Source organism: Brachyistius frenatus, unplaced genomic scaffold, assembly GCF_029030835.1.
Source record: "Brachyistius frenatus isolate BFR_SWC_R1_liver_20210118 unplaced genomic scaffold, ASM2903083v1 Contig_24, whole genome shotgun sequence".
Classification (NCBI taxonomy): domain Eukaryota; kingdom Metazoa; phylum Chordata; class Actinopteri; family Embiotocidae; genus Brachyistius; species Brachyistius frenatus.
In genome coordinates this window covers 748,130-765,198 of record NW_027210623.1, presented here as the reverse complement: position 1 = coordinate 765,198, position 17,069 = coordinate 748,130, and the positions used below count along the sequence as shown (strand labels likewise).

Sequence of the window (17,069 nt, the reverse complement as noted above, 5' to 3'; positions counted from 1 at the left end):
ACATTATGCCCTGCAAAACGGTTTTAAATTAATCCAGTTTTCCCAGTAACATTACTAACAGAAATCTTTGACATGCTGCTTTGCTTTTAATGCACAACACACTCACACAGCACAAACGTGAGGACTCATGTTCATGTTATAGTTCCAGTAATGAGACTGTGGTAACTAGCTATGGTAACAATCTCATTAACAGTTTTATTTAGAAAAAAATGCATTATCAAATAGGTGCACAAATGAAAGTTGTTGAAGTCCTCACTGGGGTCTACATTGGTTGTCACATATTAACATAAGTCTGTCCAAGCCACGGCCCAAGAAAGTCCATAGAGTTCCTCCAGGTATCATTTCTCCAGTGGAGCATAATTCAACAATTTCTCAATAAGATCCACGTGAGAAAGAAGCATCCTCCGACAACAGTATCTCTTCAGGCCCAGGGCATCAAGTGCATCACTTGAGAAAGAGAGAGGGAGTAGTCAGTCCTAATTCATGGTATACAGACTGCTGAATGAAGAAGTGAACTGCATGAACATTATTCATTTCCATCACGATAATGGAAATACACAGTGACTACTGAAAGGGTTTTGATGTGTGGTGCACTTCTATCAGACTGCTTCAAGGACATTCATTTGGTACATCTGCTCCCCTGCATTTATAACTGTTTTGATTTTGACTAAGACTCATTCATAATTCAGGTAACATTGCTAGGAACCCATTGAGATGTAGTGTAGTAACAGAAACCAGTAGTCATCCGTCTCACCCCTCGGTGTACTCCGCTTGAAGTAGGCCGAGGTATGCTTCCCATTTGTTCCCCACTATCTTCCCACAGGTGAAGCACCGTACCGGGATGATCATTGTTGGGACACCTGGAGACAGAGAGAGCACGTCACTGCGTTAACTTCAATACCTGAGTGGTGCGTGTAATGGAAGACGACTATTTGGTCAGCATCATTTAAGTGGAAGCTAGTGCTGTTCACAGACATACATTTAGGATTAACGTGAATTAATTGAAAAGATTAACGCACAAAATGTCCTTGGCTACGTAGTTTCTGTACTTAAATACTGTTGTTTTTTTTCCCCCAGAGGCAGATGTCGAATTAATAAGATAACGCAAATCCATATAGCCACGCGACTAGCTCAACTGTACGCTGTTAGCTAATGTTAGCCGCCAGTAGCACGCTGCCACAAGTTGACATGATGTACGTTTTTTTTGTTTTTTTTTTTACCAGTCAAAGCACAAAGTGTAAACGTGTCACGTTTTGTTTACTCACAGTCACCGATCTAGTTTACCGAAAAACGAAATCGCTGTTCTTCTGAAAGAAACTAACTCCGACACATCAGGTGTAGTTTCCCTCGTTCTCCTCAGCCGCAACACTTCCGGTCGAAATCCTTCAGAATAAAAGCGCAATTTCCGCAAATGTTAATTGATAATAAACTTGAACAGTTTATTGGATACACCCACGTTGATATGAATGCTAGTGGATAAAATGTTACAGCCATATATTATCACGTAATACATTCCATCATACATCACAAAACTACAGGCATAAAAATGACCATAGAGTTGACACAGCACCTCTCAAAAACAATCTGCAACACTGAAACTGTGCATGGCAAATTGCAGACGCCCTAAAACAATACTTTTTGGCAGTGTGAACCCCAGAACTGTAGGGGACTGTACAGTACAGACAGTGCATGAGCAAAAAATGAATAGAATAGAATAGAATAGAATAGAATAGAATAGAATAGAGGTCTAGTCAGCCAGAGTAAAGACATCCTTCAAAGCTTACAGATCATGTTTTTATGGACCATACAGATATTGATAATAAAGTCAAAATAACTACATTGTAATACACATTGAGCCATCTTTTTTTCTTTTCACAAATACATTTATATCAAGTAATCCTAAAATGTGGTTGTTAAACAGTCGTTAAAAACGTAGTAAGAGCTGATGCAAGAGAGATGAACCATCAACTGTTTTCAAAGATATTAAATATAATTATACCCAAACGATTTTGTTCAAGTCTTAAGATCTAATTTGACAGTGTATATGATATGATATAATATGAAGGTAATTTATACACATTTATGTTTATATTTTCACTTGCAAAGCCTATTTCTAAAAATTGTTGGCTTTTAAGCATTATGGTTATTATTCTTTGTGATCCAGCTGTGGCAATATGACTATATGCTTTGATCTTTAGTCTTGAAAATATGGAAACAAAAATCGTTCAACATAAATGCAAGAATACAGAAAATTAATGAGTTTCACCTCCAAATAATTCTGAAGCTCTGTCTGCAAAGGTGCAATTGTTATTGAAGAAATACTCACTCGGACTGGTTCACTGCCTTTAATCAGGTTGGATTTCAAACTCTGTCTTTTTTACATTTAGAAGTTTGGGGGCAGCGGGGAGGGTGCATAAGGAAAATATGTTAGAAATATATAAAAAAATATATCATAGCCATCATTATCATCCTTACAGTCACCATGAAAAACATCATCATTACCATCATCATCATCTGTAACATCACCATCATTGCCATCACTATACATCATACATTATTACATTGTTTATGTAATTAAACTTGCTACATCACATGTGCTAAATGAGGAGTCCTATCTGAATTATTGCATTTATACGCTGTTGATCTTATGAAAATAGGAATTTTCTTTTTTTTGGTACACTGTATTGTACAATGTAAGGTGAAGTTTGTTTAGGTGTTGGAATATACTATGTTTTGAATGTGTTTGGGGTGTTGCCCATGGTGAATGTGGTAATGCTCATACAATATTGTTGGCCAGGTAATGTGTAAAATGTATTAATTTATGTACCGTTAGACCTGGAAACAAGTGATGATGTGAGTCAGAACTGCTATCTACTTATGCAACCCCATGAGTTGTACAATGTGAGTTGAAAACATTGTGTACAGCTGTACAGATGAGTGTGTGCAGCAACAGAATTGTGACTGCTTAACATATGTTCCCCTTTGAGTAAACAATGCAACAGTACTTCATTTACACCCCACTTTCATTGTGTTAGCCACCTTGTATGCTGTCATTGCATTATAGTTGTATTTAGTGATTCATCGAGTTTTGAAAACAAGATTTTGAAAACAGAAGGGGAGCATGGTAAAGACAGAAACAACTCCCATGTTTCGGCAGCAGGCTTTAAACCTGATACTGGAGCACTAATGGCTGTTCAGCATGCTACAGCTAAGCATCTAAACAGACTGAACCAGCATGACTGTGGATGTTGGGAAAGACATGAAAGGTTATTGATTTGACATCATTTGACAGTAAAATAAATCTCTTTCTTATTCTACAGCAATAAATAACTTTACTATTATTTTCTGTTACATAGTGTACATGTTTTATGTCCAACAATTCCTTACATGCCATTCGTCAACCACTGCATGCTTATGTTCTGTTGCTGAAAAAGTTTGTTCTGAATTGCACTGTGCCATTTTGTATTTGGCTTTTTTTTTATATTGAGGGATTCAGCTAAGAGAAACTAAATCCCTTCAATAAGGCATTTATTATGCCAAAATATGTGCAATTATCACAGTGCATCATTCTGGCTGTCTTTAGCCGACTCTCTCAATTGTCTTATTTAAAGGTAAAATAAAACCTTGAACTGTATTAACATCTCTAAGTTTCAACATTATGAATACAGTACAGTTTTTCATGATGTTTTATCAAGGTGAACCAAGCTCTTTTCCAACATAAGAATGTAAAAATATTGCAACCTTATGTCAATATTTGTAAAAACTGGATTAAACAAGATAAAGCAGTTGAATAAACTTCAGGGAGTTTAGGCCCTTAAGATCAGTAGTACAGTGTGAATTTTTTTTAAAGAAATAAATTATTACATTTTTGATGCAGTACTGTGGCAACTTCATGCATATACTATGTATATTTATGCTTCATATACAGCCTTGTTTAAAAGTTGAATGGTTTGTTTTACTACAAGTGAAAGCAGGCCAGGAAAAAAGAAAATGCACACTGGCTCCCCATCCCCCATTTGTACCATGATAGTCTGTGAACCAATCAGCAATGACGCTCTAAACTCATCAACCAATAAATACTCTAACTTGAGACAATGATTTGGTTTTAATTTCTCCTTGCCAGTAGGAACACTCCAAGCAAGATGGCTCCTGCAGCAATAACAGCACCCCCGAAGAGAAAAGGTTTCAGGTGCTCCAGAGAGTCTGTGCCGGAGGCCGGAGCCTCGTCACCTGCCGCTGCCGTCTCAGCTTCTGCTGCCCCATCCTGGGAGGGAGGGGGATTCTCGGGCTCAGGTGGTGCAGGGGCAGGGTCAGGCTTGCGTGGAGCTGCCGGTTCCTTTTTCTCTGCTTTAGATGCTGCCTTGGGCGCTGGAGCCCCCGACTTGGTCTTGGCTTCCATGGACTCTTGAGACAGAGGTGTGGTCTGGTCAGGAGGAGTCTTTATAAGGTCAGCTCGGTGCTGCTTCACTGAGGAAAAACAGCAAACAGACACAGCCAGATTATCCCTCTAAATTAGGATCAGACATCAAGTTATCTGCCCTGTTGAGTGTAGAGACAATGTCGAATGAAAGAGCCCCCAATATATTCACTGTACAGCCGGAAAGCAGTCATGTGGCGGTGAGGCCTTAAATGTGACCTTGGAAAAATATGACATTGGTGCACTCCGATGCTCAAGGGGACAGGAAATTGTTTATTTTGGTCACAGCTGTTGTGACATAATCTTCAGATGAAGGAATAATTTCACTGCAGCTTCCTGTATTAAGCTTTTCTGCGGGAAAATCTGCTAGTTTTGTAAAAGGAATGTCACTGCAGCTGAGGAGCCTATTCATAGTGAAGAACTGAATATATATTGCTTTAACCCTGACTAGAGCCTAGTACAGATAAAATAATATGCAGATTCAAGCCGTTTCCCTGTCTTGCACCCTGTTCTCTCACTGTAAAACCCGCATGAGTCATTTGGGCTATAAATGGAGGACAAGATGGAGGAGAAAAATAAGGACCACAGCAACTGCGATAGAGGAAATCAGTGAGAATGCAAATGAGGAAAACTGAAGAGGAAAAAAACACTGCTGAGATTGAATGAACGCATTATAGCCGCTTAAATGTTACAGACTGTAGGCTGGACACATATTTACAAAAATGCCTCCGACTAAATCTTTCTGTGATGTGATTAGAGAAAAAAGGGGTGTTACCTACCTCTCCAACAGATCTGTAGAGATTACAAGAATAACAGATGGAGTTCAAAGCGCAGCAGTCTCTGGATCTGAGAATGTCCTTAACATAAGAAAATGAGAGAAATCGGAGAGATGGAGGACACTGAAGCAGGAGGGAGGAGAATAAGAGGGAGGAGGAGAGACTGGGATGTACCATCTGGTGCACTAAATAGGGGGAGTCTACTTTCTGATTACATCCTGGTTTTAATCTTTTTTTTATTATTATTATTTTAACTTTCTTTGTCAATTGAGTTATAGCTGTATGCATTATTTCAATAGGACAAAGGCCAGTTTCTCACTTCTGTTGCCAGATATAATACACAATGTTTCCCAAATCATTTTGTTAGGTCATTTTTTTCATGTCTAGTTTGGAAAATATCATTTACAGTGTTTTTAATTGTGTACTCAGATAAAAAGCAGTGTGCGGTCGGGGTCACATTACATTTTCCCTTTTAAGTTTCTTACATGCTTTTGTTTCAATAGATCCAACATCTCACAAAAAAATCAAAGATTACAGAAAAAGTCCAAAAACTGAAAACAGATTTGTGTATGAATACTATATTATCATCTCACAAGTACTCAAATCTATTAGGATTTTTAGTATTGAGTATTTTTACATTGCTGTATTGGTACTCAAGTAAAAAAAAATCGGAATACTTCCTCCACCATGTAGTACACACAGTCTTCATTGTACAGACAATAATTATTATGACTACTTAGAAATCTATAGGGCTGACCTGCAGTATCTTTAGCTACATAGCCACTGTATGCTGTAGTCTATACAAATATCTATGTATAATTTGAGAAATTTGGCAAATATGCAGGGCAATATCTGTATCTCACACTATGGGCTTCATTACATTTTTAACATTTATGTATCAAAATGAATCCTGTTGCAATACAGTTTCAAGCAGCTTTGAATCTATTTTTAGATAGATAACCCCAAACCATGAGGTCGGCAGTCTTGGCAGCAAAATGAAAGTGAGAAGTCTCTGAGACTCTACTGGTGAGCTGTTCACTCATTCATTGAATCTCTTTTCAACAAACAAACAGATACTTTATTAATCCCGCAAAGGGGGATTTTTTTTTTTTTTTTAATATATATAATATAGCAACGACAATTGTGGGCATTTTTGAAAGAGGATAGTGACTGTGCCCACTATTGATTTTTCATGTGTAGATTTTATGACGCATTTATACGTCGGTCCAAAGAACATGGTTCTATGTCAAGATAGTTACAGGTAAAGTAAGAAGTCGTTGGGCCGATGCGTACTTGTTGACGTAAAAGAAACACACAAAACACAAAAATGTGTCATGCTGTGATTCAAACTGTATGAAGTTTACACATCAGCAAGGACTAAACAAAACATTTGAGGACTCGTTCGAGAACGATTGTGCTAATAATAAAAACATTTGCAAATGTCTAGGATATATTATAGAGTCCAGATCTAATCAAATGATCCACGTGACATTCCTGGTAGTTTTAAGCAAAGGTTTGTTTAACAAAACGTTGTTTAAAATCCATGTTTATCCCCAGCACAAGTCTGGCTTTGCCTTCATCGCAGTGGTAACGAAAGTCCATTTAGGTTAAATACTAAACTGCGCGTGCGCATCAAGCAACCCCACGCTCGGTGTAATAAGCTAATATTTTTGCCTTTTTAGCCTTATTCTGTGTGTTTTTTTTTTTAAATTATTATTATTATTATTATTATTATTATTATTATTATTATTTTTAACAAATGGCGTTCAGAACCGAGAGCTTTCTCCAACTATAGAACATCTGAACAAAACCAAATCCGTGTGTTCGGCCTCCTCTGGGGCTTTCTGGGTGACATCAGGAAGGGGGAGCGGCAACCTCTCACACAACGCTGCTCTCTGAACCAGCTGCAGGTTCCTTCATATTCACAAACCACCAGTGGCGCCCTTCCTCCGCAGGATGTCCAAAGTGTCTGCCGGCTGCCATTTACCAAAACGAGTCAGGTGTGCGTAAACCGAACGGCATTTTCGCAGCCAAACGCGGAAGGGGAATAGCCAAGTTCGTACGTATTTTTCGGTGGGAAAATATCCTAAGGGATGGGCCAGATTCTCGGGGAACGCTTCCTCCGTGTGCCGGGGGCTCGGGAGTTGTTCGGCTGATTGCACACACGGGCTACCGACTACAACGTGAGACCCACGGCGCTCGTCTTGTTCGTGAAACCCGATGGGACTGTGGTCGTCTGTGGAGAGGCATATGATTATGTCGTGCTGCGGCGGAACGGCATGAAAATGAGCCACAATCTGGGAACATCTTCAGCCGACGACGTGTTGCCTTGAATCAGAGGACCGAGCCGTCAGTCGTGTCGGTGATTACGCTCTTTGATGGTATGCATGAGGTCTGCCTGACAGCCGGGCACACAACCGAGGAGGCTCTGGATCTTTGACGTGTCTGGGTCCATTCATCCCGCTGCTGTAATGACGTCCGCACGGTTATTATAAATCTATCCGTGAGACGTTTGAGACTTTTATCCACCCAAACCGGAGCCCGGTATCGGGGAGCGTGAGGCTGAGGCGGAAGGATATGGGAGAGAGAGCGGAACCGATGCAGTGGGTCTCGGCAAGGCATCGTCAAAATACAGGTGAGCAGCAGCCGCCGGATGAGGAGACTGATTCATAAACTGCTTTTAGCTATGTGCACACTCAGGGCAGAAAACCCGCCAAGACGCAGGCAGCGTGAGCCCGGCTTTTAAAACCCATGATTGATACCGTGATTCTTAGGCCACATCTCCATTAGCTAGGCCCGCAGGATGCCACCTTAAGCAGCTGCCCTGATTACACGAGATTATGAGCTACTGCTGTTTATCGACTTGTTGGAATCACGCATTCTGATGCTGTTGCACGTTTAACACACGGAGCTGCAGCTAATCATAGACTGAGTGTTTTTGTTATTCTACATTAGAGGCAATTAACAGTATGCAATGTCAAAATAATGGAAAATGTCAATCTTCTTATCAATTTAAAGATACTCAAAGTGACGGGACAGCTTCTTAGCCGACTGTCAGCACCCCGAAGTATTCAGTTGAAGTAAGTTAAATAAGAGACACCACTACCAATATTGGTGTTGGCTTATGTTTTTGCTTATTTAGTAACTAATTGATCAGTCCCTGGTCCTTTCATTACTAAAAGGAAGCTTGACTCACCAGATTTAAGGCCGAGCCTTCACACCCTCCAGACTTCATCCTTTCTGTTCAGCTGTAGTTGACATGCTCCCCTGAACAAAAAAAGGGACCGGGCACAGTGACAGTTATGGGGACTGACACATCTGTTTATCATTTACCTGAATATTTCATGCCACTCAATGGGTAAATGCCTTCACCGGGCTATGGTGCAACATAAATGACCAGAGGTGTGAGGAGAAGAATGGCCACATGTGAGGGTTTTGAATAATAGTAATATAATATTTCAATCTTAGAGAGTGACACACTATTTGAGCAAAATGATTGATGAGTTCCGGAAAGAGGGAAATGTTAAGTCAAAAAGTGTCTCATATTGTTGTCAAGATCTGTTGTAGACTTCTGTTTTACACTGAAGCACCTAATGAGCGGGGGCATTGCGTGTTTGAGGCACACAGATGGGGACTGGACTTATCTACCTTACACCCATATAGACAAGCCTATACACTGTATTTAATCAAATTTGAACTAAAGCAGGGGTATTAAAATGCAGCCTTTCACTGCTATACTTAACCTCTCCACCCTCACCCGCCACACCATATCGCTGATTGTTAGTGGCCTACATTCCCTGCTGTGATGAGAAGGGTGGAAAAGCTTAACACAGAAAAGTGGAGAACACAACTAAACTAGTTTGTGGGTATATTTTAGTGGTGAAATATTTTTTTCTTTTTAAAATAGCTCCCCTGAGATTGAGTATGGTCAAGTGTGTAGCAAAAGAAGACGGCGAGGCCGGGCCCAGCCATGTAAGGCCGCATCAACACCCGTGTAAACAGCAGGTTCACTGGCATCCCTCTGGGATTCAATCCCAGTGGAAACCAAGTGCCTCCAGCGGAGTCCTGACAGGTGTGCTGTCTCTTTGTTTTCACTGTCAGTTTGTGTGAGACTTGTTCCTACATCACCTCTTCTTTGCTTCACTTCTCAACTATTGACTTCTTAATGTCAGCTGATTTAGGAGGGCCTAGTTAATGACTCACATTGCTTTGGGATGAAGCAGCAGCAGAGTGCAGAATTTTGTAGTACTTGGTTGTTGTGGTTCTGCAGATAACCAACAGCATTGATGTTGGTACAAAATTCAGTCACTTGTGCTGTTTCAGTGCTTCTTTTACAAGAATGCAAAGACATTATGACTCATTTCTTACATCTGTGACCTATAATTTGGACAGAAGTGTTAAATGGGTGTGAAGTCTTGTTACCTGCATAAATTAGGAGCAGGGTAAAATGCAGCTGCTAAAACTGTATACAACACAAAATTATCATAGTCAAAGATTAAGAAATGATTATTAATCGACAGTTACTTCCCTAAACAGAAGTCCTACAGTTTAAGTCCTCAGCACTGATGAAATATAGAATAATTTCCAAAGCCGTTTTTTTTCCGTGTTTAGTGTCCAAACGTGGTTCATTTTGCGAGGTTTTTCTTGATTAGTTTTCCATCTCCATCCTTGCATTCACTGCTTCCCATTTCTTATAAGCTTGGCTTTAACATCAATATCTTGTGCGTGTTTTGTGTATGAAACCACAACAATCATGAGCCCATGATGTACTGATGTGTTGTAAGAAACAGAGTATAACAGGAGTTTAACAGTAGACGTTTTATAAACCACCAATGCATTATGATATGATGGAAACAAATAATTTTTAGTTGAGCAGCTCACACCCTACTTGAAAGTATATTTCCATTTGCTCTTGAAATTGAAGTTAATTTTGTTATCTGTAAGCGGAGTAAATTTCAGCATTAAAAGCTTCTTTTAATTATTTTACGCTTCTTTTCTTAAAATGTGCACAAGTTCACAACAGACTGAAAAAAATAGGAAACGAGTTCCAGTGACCCCTCGCTGTGCATCCATTTGCCAGACATGGAAATGCAAATTCATAAGTGATAACGAGGCAATTAACATTTTCAAATTTGCACTTCCCAATAACCCCCTGTTATATATTCAGTGCATGTGTAAGATTTTGCTTTAAAGTATTGTGGAGATACAGATTACATAGCATGCACCCTAATTTGGGATTTGAATCATTGGTTATACAAATAAGTAAAATGGCATCACCCACTGATAACAAGAGGGCGACAGTATTGATGATCTGGGAGGTGTTTTGTAGGCAGGTGTGAGTCCTCTTCCAGACAGACTTGCATTTATTGCAAAATCTCTAAGCAGCAGCCAGTAATAGACAACTGTTTAATGGAAGTGTGCGGAAATGCTTATTTATTGGTCCATAATAAATTCATCATACTGCTGAAATCCTACAGCTGCAGGAGAGTGTTGCATTGACAAAACTGCTGCAGTTATTTTCAGGATCTGACCAGATACAATGACAAACACATCTCTACATGTTTTGTGGCAAGAAGCCACAGACAGGTTAGCAGACCACATATGTTATCATCCCTCCCCCTCCTCCCCTCACCCACACACACACCACACACACACACACACACACACACACACACACGTATACACGAACACATACATGCAATCTGAAGCGCACATACTATCACATCAACTGGAAGAAGAGAAAATGGAGTGGGAAGAGGTGAAAGGGATTGAGTGGGTGGCAGTGGGAGAAAAAGATGGAGAAAGAGGCAGAGGGAGAGTAGGAGTGAGTGGCACATGGCTTTCAGTCTAAAAAAAAATGAACAACACAAAACCAAAACCAGAATCTGGATTAGTGAAAGAAGAAAGAGGAGGGGGACAGGGGAAGGCTAGAGGAGAAAATGTAGGTTTCTTCTGCACCGAAAATCTGCAGATGCACACGCTCAGTTTCATGCTCATAAATGTCCTCTAAAATATGAATACTGAATGAGTGTGTGGGTAGGAGAGAGCATGAAGATGGAAGATGAGAAAGATAGAGGGTGAGATTGTTTAGGACGGACAGAATACTGCTGTAGTGTGACAGAATAAGGCGAGACGGGGATCGTTTTTAGACAGCAGGAGCAGAGCCAGATATGTGACAAATGCTAGAGAGAATCTTGATCTGAGCAGAGTGTAACAGTGACCCAGGCAGAAAAAGAGAGAGACTGGAGCAGATGGATGTATGACAGCGAGCAGAAGAGACGGAGATTTTTGGGACTGTCCTGCCAATCCAGCATAACCTCAGCGTTTTCTGTGGACATTCTTAGTAGTGTGTCTCTCCATTTGTGCCCAACACCTCACTACATGCCAAGCTCTCTTCTGCCTGCCTTCACTGTCCCCTCAAGCAAATACTTTTCCTTTTTAGGTGATTTTTATTAATTCTGACAGCATAACAAGCTACCTGCAGGACAGGGAAATCTTCAGCTACTGCCACTGGTGCATTTTGTGTGTACAGATGTGATGGCATTTAAGACATTGTTCTGTGATAATAAAAAAATAGATATTCTTTGCTTTGATGTCAACTTTTGATTAAAAGACAGAAAGCACCATATGAATATTCACTTCCAAACGATCGGCACAAGACTTCCTGCAGAAAGTAAATCTGCTGCAGTGACTGTCAGATACATCCAGGATGTATTCAGGTCCTTGAGTGAAAGCTGAAGTTTGTTTTGACGGACACACCTGAGTTTACATAGATTCTCTTCTCCATGTGCATCCCACTCAAAGCCGGTGCTTTTCATTTGCATAACTAGCCTAAACATGGAACAATTGGCTCTATTGACTATTGAATGGAGTTCATCTGCAGGCTAAACATGGATAACATTTAGCCACAGTTTTGTAATTTGGTCATTTACTGCCTGATAATTGCTTGATGCCAATTTTGGATGGAAACCCACAAAATAAACACAAGTTTCAAATTGGTCTCCATCATGCCAACTACTTCACCAAGCAAAGAGAATCTTGTGCTGAATAATGCTCACATTACTACACACTAGCCAAGCTTCCTATGAAAACTGCCGTTTTGAGTCCAACTAAAGTGAGAAAACACCTGTTAGTTGGTGGCAGTACAATCATATAATGTGTCTGTTCAAACCATGATTAAAAAAACCAAAGTTGCTTAACCCATATCAGTTTTGCCCCCCTGTAGGCCTGACAGGTTCCTGCAATAGGAGTCCACTGGTGACAAGTTTTCACAATGCCAAAGTATCCAAATGTATTGCATACAAAATGAATGAATTTAAGCAACCCCGGCACCATAATCCAGTTCTCACCTGTCCGTGCATGTGCTCAGCATGGTGTGTTTTCGGAGGAAAATTATTCTGGATGGTTTCAAAAGGTTCATCTGTGCATTGTGATACATTTTCCAACATGAAAACGTGGCTCCGTTGGAATATTGTGTGAGAAAAGAAGGCTGAACACAGCCTGAGCATGACAAAACAACAACTTTGTACAGTGACCTTTTACACATGCAGGGAAGGATTGTTTGACCTTCCTACTGCAGATTATCGGCGGATTATCACTTTTAGGCTTAAACTAATCTGTTAAAAGTGGAAGTGCTGCTTTTCATTAGTGTGAAGACAAAGTGACACCTGTGAAAAAACCTTGCATTATCATATTTATAAAAAAAAAAAAAAGGGAACTCTGTCAGAAATGATTATGACTAACATACATCAGTTAACCTGGAAATTGTATTCTTCTGTTTTGATAATGGATCAGTATTTCTCAGATGTTTGTTTTCAAACCAGTTTGTAAACTCTGCTCTCATCTGTGTGTGTGGAGAAGCTTGCGAGACAGACTGAATGTTCTCCAGCTTGGTTAGAAAGGTGATAAATGGTTGAGGTTACACAGGCAGAGAATGTGATGGAACATAAAAAGGCTGTAACCAACAGGCTCTGTACCACAGCTTGGCTTGATGCTGCTGTTGCTGCTGCAGACTAACTGTGAGTAAGATGGAAGAGTAGGATGCTAAAACACCTGCTACTAGTCATACCAGATCAACCCGCTACCTCCAAAACAAGGAATATAAAACAGGGCTGAGTTCTGATGGTATTTGAGCTTGTAGTTTGTGCAGATTTTAGAATCGGGGCAGTATCTGTGGCTCCCTCGGGAGTGAGATGTGTTGGTTGTAATCAACAGTGTTGTATGTCATGATTTGAGCAGTGAGACCAGGTGAGTTGTAACTTTTACCCTTTATCAGCAGCAGTGCATATATGCGTTTAAGGATTTTATGAGAAAACAGCAAGAGTTTTTTTAAACGTATATAGGCTCTGTGTAAGTAAAATTACGATGATTGTGGATCTCAGCAGGGGCTTGCTTGTGGAGAATACGCATCAGACAGGTTCAAACACACTCATTCTCAGTGAAACGTTTCCGATGCCGTGCTGCATACCTATTCCTCGTCTGTCTCTGTCAAAAACAAAGCCACAATGATGGACGGGAGCCCTGTCATTGTTGTTACATCATTGTTGTTGCGTCACGTGGGTATGGGCCTGGCACATAGTAGCACACTGACTGTGTGGAGCACAAAAGCATTGCTCACATGCAGGAGTATATCATAGGCCTTCCACAAAACACGTCATTTGGATGCAGATGGATTCACTGTAGCTCAGGATGAGCGTTTGCATGACTCATACCTCATGCAGAATTAATCTCTCATAGCAGAGTGAAGAACAGCCATTCAGTTTAGAAATGTCTGCGTAGTAGAGTTGCGTTAAAGGTCAGGTTCTAGACATTTAGATGCTCCTTTGATCTCAGGCTATAACCCACAGCGAGGTGGGAAAGGGGGTGGGGCAGCTTCAGGTGCTGGAATTGAGTATTTATTGCTTGATTAGGTTTAAAGGAGGCTTAAAAATACAAACTGAAATTTCACCTCATTAACAACATTAGGAAGTTTCGCTATTAGTCCCACAGCATCAATAATGGATTGGCATTTGCTTTGATCCTGACTGAGCATCTTTGACAAGAAAATCATGGAGGATATCATGAATTTTAAGAGCAAAAGATTTTTAAAATTTTATGACACTGCACAGTAATATAAACATTTTGGCATTTGGAAATGTGCTGTTCTATCTTATAATAAATAGTAATATAAGTTATGTAAACAATATTAAGCACTGTATAGGCTATAAAAACATAAATACAATTTATGTGAGTTTAAGTTTTTATGTAATAACATTTAGGACAGGAAAGGGTTGCATGAAACAATAAGGAAAGAGCAATGCTTTGTTCATTGGTCAAAATATCTATAAACCCACAGAAAATATACACTGGAAAAGCTGTGTATATTTTGTGCCATGTTCAAAATCATTTATTGCAAACTTTTTTTTTAGTCCATTATCAATAATAACTGTAGTCAGACTCTGCCTTACGAAAAGAGCCTAAACCAGTCGTGACATCCTTTGAGCTGCATTTAACCTAAAAAATGCTGTATGTTCAAATTTGCCGTGTTGAGGACAAGTCCTGATAGTGTTAATGAAAGTAGCATTAGTCAGCTTTCTCTGTCAAAAGGTGTCAGCTTGTGCTGTGTACAGGTTGTGAAGATCATTATGTTACCATAAATCACAACAATCCAATTGTGTGTCCAGAAGGTTTTACATTGTACCATTTTTTTAAAGAGTATTTATTCCACGCACAAAATATACTGTAACCTGTTTTTTATTGAGATGCTTTGCATCTGTGGGACTGAATCACTTAAAGCTCACTTACACATTGGGTATGAATTTTGAAATTATAGGCACATTCTTCTCAAATACATCCTTCATTTTTGCTAAAAATCAATCTTTTTAAATCTTTTAAACAGCAATTTTTGATCGTGGTCAACTCGAATTAATGGTTAATGTTGCCTGGAATTAATAACATTCTGTTTATCTTTTTCATGTCCAAAAGGCCAGAGTATCCCGTAAACATAAAGTAGAATATAATGTTGGTATGATACAGTTACCCATTTAAAAAAAAAAAAAAAAAAAAAAAGTTGAAGGGCATCAGCTAATGTCCACAGTAGAAGCCAAACAGCACCACTAACAGGCTAACATCCTGTGGGCGATGGATGGGAAAGCCCTTGAGGAGGAAACTGCTATTAGCGAGGATGGTGTGATGAGACATGAGACTGATGACCAGAGTCTTCCTTGAAATGAGACCAGCAGAGGCCCTCTCCTCACAGGTCAGTGCTGATTAGTTTTATGCAGAACTGATTACGAGAGTAATCAGCTGGGTTTCGTTTATTTCACTGTGCACCTTGATAAATTGCCAATCTGATCTTGAGGACAAGTCACATCTGTTCACATCCACATCGTTTCCAACTGGATTTGGAGAGTACACTGATAGGTTAAGGGACACCTTTCTGAGGGTTCTTTGTACATTGATCTCCTCAGAACCTCTCGAGTAATCAGTCGGAAATATTGATTGACATTGTTGGCTGGCAGACGCCTAGAAAGAATACAACCCGAGTACAGATTGATTAAATAGAACAGTTTCTGGCCTGCTCATGGTTGGGTGAAATCATTTTTATGAGTAACAATAAACATGACGGGTGATGAGTACGTGGCTGCAAAGACAACTGATAATGACGGTGCTGGTAATATTAATTATAATCGTTGAAAACAATGTAATCGTTTTAAACAATTTTATAGCGGTTCATGGGTCATATCAATCATTTAACAATTGACATAGATTTAATTCACAACAACTTGATTTTCTGTGGCTTCTCAAAAGTGAGCATTTGTTGATTGTTTCTGTTTCATACTGTAAATTCAGGATGCGCAATAATAAAACGTGTCATTGATATCAGCCGATAAAGGTATGCTTTCAAATTAAATATTGGCATTTGAATGAATGTTCTCAGCAAGCGGGCTGATAAAGTAACGCTTAAATTAGGCTGAAATGCTCAATGGTTGACTAAAAACTCAGCGCCATGTCCGTGGTGGGAGGGAGCAGACAGTGCAATGTTATCACATTACTAGCGTCGAGCGTGAAAGAGGGTGAACTATATGTCTGTGGTGACAAGGTTGGGTTTTAGTGCCTGAAATGCCTGTTTAAGTAGAACTAATCGTACAACTTTGTTTCAAAATGTTACATAAAAATAGATATGGCAGGTTTTACATAAGCTAAGTTAAAGTACTTTTCTTAATATGTGCATTTTGAAAAGGATTGTACTGTGTCTGCATCATTCAGTGAGCTATAACGGTAACAGCAGGTATAATATTATGTTAATTCCACTACAGGAGGAACTTGATATTCTTTGCTCTTGGGTGTAAAACAAGATGTGCATACTCGAAAGAGTTATGCGTCATAAAAAAAAAACATTGAATTGCACATTCCTAGTGTCGACAGTATAACACTAGTCACGACCAGACATAATCCAACAGAAGACCATCATCACAACAAATAACTAAGAAACAAACAGTCAAAAAAAGTAAGAGAAATGTGAAATATTTGAAAGCGGTGGTTCTAAATGACTGAATCTGCTCCTGTATGAAAACTTTATGCCTTTAATGTTTTGACAAGCAAATTAGATGAGACAGATGCTCATCACTCTCTAAGGATATCTGCCTTGATAATAGATTAGTTAGAATAAAAAAATAGATTGAAGCACCACTGCTTTGGAATTGGTAGGAATTAGGACAAAAGATAATAAAAAAGCAGTTTGCAGTGCCACAAAAAGACAATTTGGAAACTATTAATCATCTATGCTGGGATAGTCTTCAGCCTCTTTTGACCCTGAATGGGATGGACAGTTTATGAAATGCTTGGGAATTTCAACTGATTAAACTTACCATTTCTCTGTAATCCCTTTTTAATTT

At 39.5% G+C, this 17,069-nt stretch overlaps 2 protein-coding genes and 1 long non-coding RNA gene across 7 annotated transcripts in view; 1 reads left to right on the top strand and 2 right to left on the bottom strand.

The window, feature by feature from the left end:
* Positions 1–136: 136 nt before the first annotated feature.
* Positions 137–849, bottom strand: polr2l (RNA polymerase II, I and III subunit L). The gene is made up of 2 exons (XM_069697621.1): positions 755–849; positions 137–447 (listed from the first exon to the last, which is right to left on the bottom strand). Exons 1-2 carry the CDS (start codon positions 847–849, stop codon positions 339–341), a joined length of 204 nt encoding a protein of 67 aa, XP_069553722.1. The 3' UTR covers positions 137–338.
* Positions 850–2,331: 1,482 nt separating this feature from the next.
* Positions 2,332–5,587, bottom strand: LOC138620432 (uncharacterized). Its single transcript, XR_011310876.1, has 2 exons — positions 5,197–5,587; positions 2,332–4,467 (listed from the first exon to the last, which is right to left on the bottom strand). It is a non-coding gene; the product is annotated as an uncharacterized lncRNA (long non-coding RNA).
* Positions 5,588–7,080: 1,493 nt separating this feature from the next.
* dagla (diacylglycerol lipase, alpha) overlaps positions 7,081–17,069 on the top strand; it is a 33,750-nt gene continuing 23,761 nt past the window's right edge. Inside the window, exons 1-3 of one of the 5 annotated variants that reach the window (XM_069697614.1) lie at positions 7,081–7,828; positions 8,212–8,273; positions 9,101–9,265. The gene's annotated coding sequence lies outside the window, so the exon portion shown is untranslated. The remainder of the gene's footprint in view (positions 7,829–8,211; positions 8,274–9,100; positions 9,266–17,069) is intronic. The other 4 variants (XM_069697616.1, XM_069697613.1, XM_069697617.1 and 1 more) reach the window with 4 other exon arrangements.

What these genes read in the sequence shown, in the direction of transcription:
- polr2l (XM_069697621.1), bottom strand. Translation starts at nt 849, where the DNA reads ATGATCATCCCGGTACGGTGCTTCACCTGTGGGAAGATAGTGGGGAAC. An exon ending in CAAGCGGAGTACACCGAGGG is followed by an intron (nt 448 to 754) that starts GTGAGACGGATG and finishes CTCTTTCTCAAG; the next exon opens with TGATGCACTTGATGCCCTGG.